The sequence below is a fragment of the Ceratosolen solmsi genome, unplaced genomic scaffold, assembly GCF_000503995.2.
Source record: "Ceratosolen solmsi marchali unplaced genomic scaffold, CerSol_1.0 scaffold57, whole genome shotgun sequence".
Taxonomy (NCBI): Eukaryota; Metazoa; Arthropoda; class Insecta; order Hymenoptera; family Agaonidae; genus Ceratosolen; species Ceratosolen solmsi.
Window position 1 is genome coordinate 2,910,833 of NW_011948427.1, and position 12,240 is coordinate 2,923,072.

A 12,240-nucleotide genomic window follows, 5' to 3' on the forward strand; every position below is an offset into this window, starting at 1 on the left:
CGATGGGGGGGGGGGGGGGGTGGTATTTATAAAAGTCCAAAAATTTCATCGTAAAAAATATAACTATAAAAAATTATCGTTTTTAAGAATATTAAAAATTTATTAGACATAAAAAATATACTTACTTAATATTCTAACGAAACACAAGTCTAATACAAACATAATTTTTATAAAGAAACTATTTAATATTAATATTAAATAATAAATAACATTATATACCTATTTATAACTAATATAATTATTTTTTATTTTATTAAATGTAAATACTTAAAATCGATCTGTTTAAACAACAAGCTCGATTAATCGTATAACGATTTTCCAATTTTTTCTTTAAAAAATTATCAAGACTATATATGTATACATTATTTTCGTTTATGATAAAGCAATGCTATGTCTCAACCGACAAGTAAATAAAAGATCTAAAAAAAATTATATCGTAATACGGAGAAGTATCTATGCCTCTTTAGAATAAAATGTCTCATATATTTTTATGCATCAAAGTCATCGCATTACACAGCTTCCTTCCCTCTTCCTCGGTTAAAATAAAAATTACCATTGCAATAAGGTTCTATTGTACATTTGCAATTTTTATCATCAGCAAACCATTCGATCGCAGATCCTACAAATAACAATAGTCCATCTCTGTCTGTCTGTCTATCTATTCATCTATATCTATCTATATGCCAACAATGTCTTGCACACGCACGCGCGTACAAACATGTAGCTGTGACGTGCGCTGCAGTATGCACGCACGATTATGTACGTACGTGGTGTTGCGCACACTTGTAAACTGGATATACCGGCGATGAAGGTGCGTGTTCGTGGTTCAACGTGCGCTGGGAATGCCGGCATACTGGGCAAATCGCGTGCCGTCATCGTCACCGTGGTCTCGCGCTGTTGATGAGTGACCGGGCAATGAGCTGCCATTTAAACGGAAGGAGAGGGAAAAGCCAAAGGATAAACACCGAAGGGCCGAATATTCGATGCTGGTAAAACGATGGGAAACTGACCGTTTTATGCCGTCCTCTTTAAATTCAATTTTAGTTTATTATTAAATTCACAAGTGTAAATAAATCGATAAAATTTTACAGCGTATTACCTTACAAAAAGTTGAGCAATACTAATATATATATTTTAATACTGATTTAAATACAATTTTTAGAGGTTTAGATTTTAAGGTTTCATGTGTTGATCTAGGAAAATTTACCGAATGAACGATGTTTGTTTAGAAACCAAATTATCTAAACACCAGTAACAGGAATACCGTGTTTCTACTACATAATGTGGGCTCAAATTACAATTCATTTAAATCAAGTTATTATGAATTTTGAATAGAAGATGTGCATTAAATAATATGAATATTTACTCATATATATAAATAAATAAAGTTTTTCATATATTTGAAATAATCATTGAATAACTCAATTTATAAGATTGATGAATAAAATTTAATAAATGACAAAGATTGTGGAACATTGTATTTGATAAAATTTTTATTTGTTTTTCAAACATAATGTATGTCATATTTTTACGTCAAACATTAATGCACAGAAATCAGCAGATACACCTCGATATTTAAAACATAATCATTAAAAATTATATTCAATAATAATTGCATATAATAAATATATAAAATGCCAGTTTTCAGTAATTCGGCATTTAACGCACATTTAACCACGAAACGCCTATTTAAATGAAAATGTTTTTCAACGATGTAGAATAAAGGCAAAACAAAAGGAGGACCGGACCACCAAGAAAAATGCGATTACCCAAGGGAAATAAATTACAAAAACGACTTATTTGTATAGTGCATATTTGTATATGTATGTATATATCTCTCTCACTCCCTCTCTCTCTCTCTCTCTCTCTCTCTCTCTCTCTCTCTCTCTCTCTCTCTCTCTCTCTATATATATATATATATATATATATATACACATATATAATCATGTATGTAATATAATATACACACAGCACGCAAAGGGAATATCTAAAAAAGAAGAGCGTAAAAAGAGGGGAAAGAAAATAAAGAAAAAGGAAGAAAGCAGGTAGCTTGCGAAGAAACGTCTGCTCGGCTCTCAACCATCCTTCCTTCGATGTTTCCCTCTCTCCGACAGCTCGTACTCTTTTCTTTCATTCTCATCTCCTAACTCTCATGCTTGTATTCCTGCTTTCTTCTTGCGGGTACATGGCGAGTCAGGACGATAGAAGAATGCACTTAGCAAGCAACGCTACTTCGTCGGGATTCATGTATCTGTCGTTTGACTTCCTCGATTAAGTGCATTTCATCCTACGAGTTCTTTGCCTCTCCCTTAATTTCTCTTATTACTCTTTCCTACTTAACCAATGAATATCACCGTCACCTAATTATTCAATACCCCTTATAACTATTGCATATTGAATAATAGATAATAGGTATAATTATTGAAAACGAACGTTTGATATAAGGTACGCCTTTCTTTAACAATTGACTATGTTAAACCGAAATGTCCTAGAGACAGTGAAAGAATTAACCAAATTATGGATAATAATTATTTTAAAAAATTTTGTTGTACTTGCAAATTATAAGAGCGATGCAATCAAAGCCGGTATCGTTTTAATTATCTATTCAAGTGTACATTACTTTTTACCAAATACATTACTTTATATATCTATTACTTTTACGAAATTTTAATCAAACAATGACAAATAGAAAATTTATTGAACTTACAAAACGCATCTTTATTTTTCTTTCAAATACTGTTAAAATAATTTAAGTATTAAAGTGAATCCACATAATTCACATACATTTCAAATTCAAGCTAATTACATAAGTTTGATTAGTTCTGAAATATTCACATACATTATAAGGAACTAATTAACTCAGGATCTTAACTAATAAAAATGACTAATGTTACAAAAAAAAAATACTTATATGAAAAATTTCTTATTATATATGTAATGAAACAGTCGATAATAAAACTAAAAATGAAATCAGTTTAATTTATTTTCACAAACAAGAAATAACCTGCTGAAAAATTTGTTTTCAAGAAGTAAAGATATCTTAAGGAATGAAGCAATACATACGAATTTATATCTTAATTAGTAATATTTTTCCAAAAGTTATAATTAATTGCGAACAAAATTTAAAATTAACAAAATTAAAAATTTTGTTTTCTATTAATCATACTATTAATATATTCGTTTAATTATTGAAACTTCAATATACTTTTTGCAAAACATTCTAAATAGAAAATTGAATACTCAAGCAGCTAATTAAGCAGTTAATATTTCTTCATTAGTATATATAAATATGATTAATACAAACGTATAATATTTTTAATTTTAATGAATAATCCGCTAATTTAAGTATTACCGAAATTTTAGTACAATAAAGAATTTCTATAAATAGTAAATTGAAAAATTCTTATAAAATGAATAAATCATCTATATAATTATTTAATAAAGACGTTTATTTCATAAATACCATTATGTATTAATTATTATATCATACACATATATACATGTATCTAAATGAAAAATTTTTATACAATTGTAAATTAGATTATTTAAAATAAGTTTATCCAGCATAAACTTTGACGATTTAGAATAAAATTAACCCAAAAGATGTAATGAGATATTAGAAGTTGGAACGCTATTAATATCATGATGGTAAAATTATCGATTTAAAGGGAAAGTAATGCGATTGTTGGATGAAGTTTTGAAGGCACGTTTAGTGATTGAACAGGCGCATATTATTATTATTATTATTATTATTATTATTATTATTATTATTATTATTATTAATGCGATAAAGTGCTAGTCCAATGTATAAAAGTGAATGAAACACGAGGTTACGCTGAATAATGAATTTCTGTTATATTTCAATATGCTTACTGTGTCGTATTACGCAACAGTGCGATTTTAGCGAAAGTCTAAAACACTTGGAGTGTTTGGTATCCGGGGAGACTTGTTACTTGCTTCTGTTGCTATATTAAATATACATGTACTGCAACCTTTTTGTGTATAAATTGGCAATAGGTATTTCGGTTATTAATAGATAAAAATTTCAAATAATTTAATAAATTATTAAGCGATTAAAACTATTTTTGACATAATTTTTCATTCGATACAAACTTGTCTTTATTTATAATTGATAATAAATATTTCTACTATGATAAATCACTGCAAACATACAATATCGTATTAATATATATATATATATATATATATATATATATATATAACAATAACAATAACAATAACAACAACAACAACAACAATAATAATAATCATAATTATTATAGATTTTATACAAAAGAATTATTAATAATATTTTACCGCAATTCAAATGATTTTTATATGAAAAATACCATTTATTTTCGAAAATCTTATCAATTTATATAAAAACTGTAATTATATACTAAATAAATAAACTCCAATTCAAAGAACTTTCATTAAATACAAAGATTAAATTATTTATTTTAATAAAATAATATATTTAATGGGAGAAAATATAAAATTCATACTTCTACGAATAACAATTACCGAAAAATTGACAGGTACATATTTTTAAACTAAATACATTTCAATTAATTTATTTGTCTGAAATTATGAAGTAAAAAAATTTAATTATTTATATAAAAATCTTTAAAATTGTAAATAATTTGTTGTCAAGTCAATTATGAAATAATATTATCTTTTAAAGTGTAAATATAATTATACCAAAATTATTTGACTGCAATCTTTTAAATAAAAAATTAAAATTTATTATTTTTGTAGATTATCAATAATAATTTTAAAAAGAATGACTATACGAAATGCTAGACTTTTTAAAATTTATAATAAAAAATCGAATATAAAATGTAAAGGATAATATTTTTTAAAGGCTAACTGTTACAAATATTGTAATTAGAAAAAATAATGATTGGACTTAAAGTTACCATAAATTAATCGAACTGAACAATGTTTTTTTTTTTATAAAGGTAATTTTAATATATTATGGATATTTTTAGAACTTTAAAAATGTTATAATCCTATTATTATTTTGTTTTAAAATCCTATTTATAAACGTTACTCTAAAATGTATCTCTGAATGATTATGTGATCTAAAAATAAGCATATAGGATTGTAATTAAAACATCTTTAAAATTGTAACGACAGTCAAACGTAAAAAAATCTATATAAAGATAAAAAACAATTGACAATGTTTATTTAATAAATGTATACGTATTTTATAACGATAATTTGTTATATTAACGAGCAAATAATTTCATTTGAAATTAATATTTTCATTACGTACAGAAGTTCTTATCACAAATCTTTACAATTCAGTCGTTTGATTATATAGCTGACCCCCGTTCAATATCAAATCTGGATAAATGTAATCTTTTAAATATTTAATGATTAACACATATCATCGCATACTATTTAGTACATGGTGTACAAAGATTACTACTTGAAAATAAATCAGGTCAAATCAATATGTCATCGAAACAGTGTCTACACGAAAAAGCCAGGATTAAAAACTCATGAGTAATATTTATTCTATTACAATTTATAGTTTCTTGTATATGACAAATATTCTGTTTGCATGGGGTCATCGAAGGTGTTTACATGGCCAATCCTAGTAAACAATGTAAACGTTCAATCTTGAAGTTTATTAAACGTTGTGTGCGTCCACTCTTAATGTCCATTCCCTTGTTCCTTCACATGCGGACGCCGCACATGATTGTACGTACGCGTGAGACGAATATAATACAGTAATATTTTGAATATATCGCGCCAAAAATTTGCTCACGTAGCCAAAATTGTTTTATCAGTGGCCTAAAATTAATGACAGAACACCTGTTGCATTTTTCCTGCGAACTTACATAATTATGAGACTTCAAATTTATTTAATTATTCTGTATCTACATGGATTAAAATATGGAAAACTTTATCCTCCTGGACTTTACTTCTAACTTCTACTTAGTAGTCAATGATACATATTTAAATTATCGAACAAGTTATACGGTAAGTAAGTTTATACGTCTTTACGTTTCTTTAAAATGTAGAAAATTATTATAAATTCAAAACATAAGTATAATAGAACGAGTGACATTTATTGACTATCGATTTACTTTTTATATTCTAGAAAATTACAAACTTATGTTGAATTTACAACACTCCATATGACAAAAAAAAAAATTAATTAAGTGACATTACTATGGGTACCATCAAAATACTTATCTCGTCTTTAAGAAAAGTAACAGTTATAAATTATCATGAATTATATTTCATATTCAATAAGTTTATCTTCAAAATCATTGTTGCAGCAATGATCGTTAAAATAATGTATTCGTGATAAATAAAACCTCAAAGCAAAATTTCGAAATGAAATTAAAATGAAAGAAATTTTTTTAACTATAATTTACCTTATATTGTTTACAACTATAGTTTTTGCTGTAACACGATGAATAAATATTGAAATTAAAAATATTAAATAAAATTAAAATATTTGAATATCGTAAGCATAGACAAGTTTGATTTTAAAAATTTAAATCGTTTTACATTAATCTAACGTTTATAATTCTTATCTAACCTAAGGTTTATGATACTTATAGAAAATTTATTTAATTATTGTTTTTGAATATTCATTATTTACTCATACCAAATAAATAATGTATTCTCATGTTTGTTTATGTGCTAATATAAAATGAACTGAAATTATTCTTAAGACAAAACATGCACGAAAAATATTAAAAATCATGTAACAGACAGATAGATAGACAGACAGAGAGAAAGAGAGAGAGAGAGAGAGAGAGAGAGAGAGAGAGAGAGAGAGAGAGAGATGAACATATTTATCTATTTCAAATATCAAAACTACTTATTTTGAAATTTAATTCATTATAGAAAAAAAAAACAAAAAAATAAATAAATAAAACCTAGGTTAATAATGCTTTTAAAATGTTTTAAAACCGAACCTCATATTAAATATAATTTTATTATACTGGCCAAATTGAAATTATTAAGAATAAGTTATTTAATGATTGAACCATGCAGCTCCATAAATTTAGGAAAATATCTGCTTATTTATTTTTAGATATATACAAATAAATTATAAAATATTTTCTGGTCCATTATATGAGAAATTTAATTGAACATAGCAACGAAATTATATAATGTAACAAAAAGTATCATATGCTCGTAAAGAACATGAGAGATAGTTGAAGCACAATCAGGAAAAGCTGTCAATAAAAACGTGTTTGCTTTCTTCCTTTTGTACTTCATTTCCAGACATGGAATATGGTAAGTTTATTCATACAGTAAAATACGGACACGTGCTTGGATTTGATAATAAATTTTTTCTTAACTTCGTATTTTTATAATAATCGCTAAATAGTTAAGTGAACCGTTAAGTGAAATAACATGAATTTACATCACAAGTACAACAATAATTTTTAATAATTATTCCTCACTTTAAATTCAGTTTTTAAATGAACAATTAATACAGAATAATATTCAATTATATTAGCATTCACCAGTATATTATATTATCACTATTACTATACATACATGGTACCCGTTTTTATTTAATGTCGCTTCAGTTTAGTGATTTAATTGTCAAAGTCTTTAAAATATGTCATTAAATTAAGCGGCATTTGAAATAGCGACGAAGAAAATTATGAAAGACAAAAAGAACTATCGCAAGGAAATAAACATAATGTATACTATCAAATTGTATGATAATGTATGTATAAGTTAGTTTTTTCATTAGCATTTTCATATCAACATTATCAGCGAAGAATCATTCTATGTGCGATCATTGCGATTTATAAAATTAATGTTCGCATGTGAGCTTGCAAGTAACGTTATCCAAACGAATATAAAATACGGGATATTATCATTGAAACACGATCAACCATTAAATAAATCTTAAGAGTCTCAAACACTCTCGATTACACGGGACAAATTGTAAAACAATATTTTTAATTTAAAAATTTAAGGTAGGGCTTTTTATGATATCCAACCTTGTAAAATTAATATTATAACTGTATAAAGCGAATGAATAAACATGGTTAAGAAATAGGTAACCGATTATGAAAAATCATAATGATGTAAACATACGGCGATGAAACATTACTAATAATGCCTTGGCATTCGGTTGGCATACCCTTACGTAACCAATCAACTGGGCGCCACTTTTCGTAAAGCCAATTAAATGCAAACTCTAAAGCTTAACTGCGAAGACGCAATTTGACATACAAAAAGAAAAAAAAAAAAAAAAATATGGAAACTTGTGGCATAAAACGTAAATGGTACAACGATTCGGCAGACTAGGCAATGATAGTTGTACTAAAATTCTCATCTAGTCCTTCGTCGACAATGGCAAAATGTCAAAAATCTGAAGCATTTACCTTTTTTTTCATGGGGATCAGAGCAAAGCAACGACAAATAATCTCGACAAACAGAACAAACACATTGCGTGCGAACGCTGCTGGCTGTAAAAAGTCTCTCTCTATTATCACAGATCCATGACATTAGGCAGAAGGAGGAAGGAGAGAAGCGCAATAGCAGCTAATGAAAAGGTGTTGGCGCTCATGCTAAACAAAAACGACGCAATCGTCGTCGGGATCCCACGAGCGTGTGCGCGCGCGTGTGTCTAGACATCCGTATCGCATCGCACCGACTCCAGGGCGCGAACGAAATAGCCGCCGCCGGCTCCGCGCCGAAGACCGCATGGTGAGAACACATAACCTAGGAGTAAGTAAGTTATGAGCTACAGCTACGTAACCTTACCACAACAAGCTATTTCCAGATGCGCGCATGCGACACGCCAACTTTCCTCCTTCGACGATGGGCCAACCGACCTATTAGACACGGAAGCAAGGAGAGGCCGCCGATGCTCGGCGACGACGAGGGCCGAGAGACGATGAACGAGAAGACGCGACAAATACACCACCCGCCGCCCGAAGACGCTTGTACACACGAGGCCCCATGAGCCCTGTCCCTTGATGCTCCCTCCCCCGCACCAAGGCACCCGACGACCCCGCCAATCGCCCTCGAGTCGTTCAGAACGAAGCGAAACTGACCAAAGTTGAGCGGCGGAACATAGAGAAAAAGACGAATCAATCGGCCGTCGAGAGAACGAGAGAGCGCGAGGCCAGGAAAACTAGGAGAGGGTCGTGCGTCCGAGAGTCCGAGAGTCCATGCGACTCTTCCCTACGCCCCGGGAGCGAAACGAGCAGATGATAGCGAGATGGAGACCGGGGTAGCCGGGAGGCGACGGCGAAGAGGTCGTCACGAACGAGACAAAATGAAAACGGAACGCGACGTGCCGGCTGACGACGACACAGGAGGCCCGCGTGCTCACAGGCACACGCGGCCAGTTTTTAGTAGCGGGCGACATATTCCGGGCGGCGCTTACTCACCGATCTAATGTGCGCGGGGGCTCGATTACTGGTCCCGAGAATGCAACTCCCCGCTAGTTGGGCAATCCAGCTCCCGGAGGACTTGGGCGTCGTGTCGAGGAGCACTGGGCGCCGCTTTATTTGATTCCACGTGATCGGCAACAATGTTTTCTTGGCTTGGCACAAGGCAATATGGCGGTGCGCGCACACGGCACACTCGACGAAAATCTCCGGCTGCGTTGCACCGGAGCTGCCCACTACCACTCTTACCATTTCTCTCTCTCACGCGCACGTTCGCACGCGCACGCAATATCACTCTCTCTCTCTCTCTCTCTCTCTCTCTCTCCGTCTCCCTGTCTGTCTATCTCCCTTCCCCCACCGCGGCGCTACGGCTTACGCCTATTCCATCTCTCTCACTCACTCTAGCTCATACGCTCTTCAAATGCGCGCGCACACATACCGTCTCGCTTTCGTCGCAATCACCATCACCTACCGCCTTCCCCCCCCCCCCCCCGGCCCCCCTTTTCTTCTTCCGTATCCATTCCCAACGCCACTCCTAACAACTTTCACAGGAGCGCTGCTGTACTCGTCCTGTTTCTGCTAGTCCCGCGATCCTTACCATTCGTTTTTCTCCTATCGAATCGACATCTCCTACACAATAACGTGCATTTTTATTTTGATTTCTATTTTTTATTAACATTTTATTTTGTGTTTTTTTTTCTCTTTTTTTTGTTGCTTTTCTTCTTATTTTTGGAACCTGAGCAGGGTGCACCGGCCCCACGCGACCGTCACGTTCCATCGACAATGGCCAACGTCACTCCGCTCGCGACATCTAGCGACGCGTGGGACTAAGAGTCCGCAATCCGCAACTTTTGTCGTCTGCTCCGAGTTTTGTTGGGCTCGCCGTCTTGTTCTCTCGATTAACGAGTCCAAGGCCTTACAGCTTTTATCGACGAAAAATTTCGTCTAATTGACCTCTTCGTGGTAGTTTGATGGTGTCGTTTGCGCCATCGTCCATCAGAGGAAGAGGATCGTTTCCGTGGAAGCCCTCTGTTGTGCGCGATCGCAAATTATAAAATGGATAACAATGGTGCACGAATTTCAAAACATAGTCGACGCTTGTTATCGCATGCACGCTATTTATTTAAAAACTTTTGCAGCACGATTTTTCAGATCACGACTGCCGACGCAATCAGATACACGATATTATGCAACTATACATCATTTTACATGCTCTTTTATTCATTTTTAAAATAATTTACAATTTACTATGCTCAATGATTTATATGCCTGAAGAATATTTACTCTAGTATTAATGTAAACTTACATTTTATACATAATATAAAACACTTTTTATATTAAAAAAATAAAAATAACAAAAAAAATAAATAAGAAAAATTTTTTAATTATAATTATGCGAAAAAAAAAAAAACAATAATTTTAATCTATTAGCACTCATAATTTAACGTAATTTTAGTTGAATTGTCCCTGCATCGATATTGAATGTCAATTCAAAGATAAATACTTTTTAAAAAATAAAAAGGATTTTTACAGCCTAAATGACAGTCTCGTACAATTTCATTTGCATTGATAATGCAACAAGTGTTGCCAACATGTTGATGTTGTTATTGTTATTGTTATTATTATTATTAGTATTATTAGTATTATTATTATTATTATTATTATTATTGTTGTTGTTGTTGTTGATGTTATTATTATTATCATTATGCATCAGAATTTATGAAAATATCTTATAATTCATTTCAAATTGCCACACTTTCGCATTCTAAATAAATCGGTCCCCGTTACTTAAAGAGGATTGAGCAGCGTATGTGACGCCATATCTCCACAATCACTAATCCATATATGAATTTCTGAACAATCAGCATTTTTTATATTCAATACCGGCAATAATAATTCAGAAACAAACACATGAATGCACACGTTTATTCTTTAAAAAAATTTATGTACATAACATAACATCGTGTTGCTAACATTACACAATTTCGCTATATTCAATACCAAGTCTTTAATTTTTATTAAAAAAATGTGTGAGTAATCGATGCAGCAAATTAAATTTTCTATTAAATCGTAATTTCATTCTAAGTACTCTACAAATGAACTTATAACGAATAACAGTTGGTTAACTGTCACAATAACATTGGACAATGAATTAAGAATTTATTGATAAATTGTTTGAAATGATGTATTAAATATTCTTTTCCTACTGAAATTGCAAAATATTAAATATATCTTGATAAAAAAAAAATTTTTTTTTCACTTATTTTTAATAAATCTATAACGCTTGAATGTAAATAATATTTTATCACATAAATGTAATGATTAGCCAAAAACTATCTTACTATCAATTACATATGAGAAATATAAAAAATATCTGTATCCTTTAACATCTTTAGATAAGGCAGAAAACTTTGCATCCCACTATTTTAGAATAATAATTGCCAATGTGCATACTAGGGTCCGCTGCTTTCTAATGAAGCTAAAAATAATCTATCCTTTTATTTATCAAGTTATTGTCTTCTTAATTTGTTAATCTGCTTTTAATTATAAAATTGGTGTTTCTCCGTTACAGTATATTAAATTTGGAAAATATATAATCTTGTATATTTGTATTATCTTTGGAAAATATGTAATCTTTATGTAATTTATGTCATTTATATCAAATATTAATAATAAATGTATTTGCATATGAACTTATAGTTAGTATATCAATAAGTGTCAACCTATTTAGTACTAATAATTTTCAATAATACAAATGCCAATATACAATTGTATAAATCTACTCTTAAACTATGTAATTAACATTGAAAATAACCATACTAATAAACACGAGATTCAAATCACAAACATC

The 12,240-nt window shown here is 30.8% G+C and overlaps 1 protein-coding gene across 2 annotated transcripts in view; it reads right to left on the bottom strand.

Moving 5' to 3' along the window:
• Nucleotides 1–9,666, bottom strand: part of spoon (A-kinase anchor protein spoonbill) — a 17,626-nt gene extending 7,960 nt beyond the window's left edge. Inside the window, exon 1 of one of the 2 annotated variants that reach the window (XM_011501105.1) lies at nucleotides 9,390–9,666. In XM_011501105.1, the coding sequence (XP_011499407.1) occupies nucleotides 9,390–9,641 (252 nt within the window). In that variant the 5' untranslated portion in view covers nucleotides 9,642–9,666. The remainder of the gene's footprint in view (nucleotides 1–9,389) is intronic. The other variant, XM_011501106.1, reaches the window with a different exon arrangement.
• Between the last annotated feature and the right edge of the window lie 2,574 nt (nucleotides 9,667–12,240).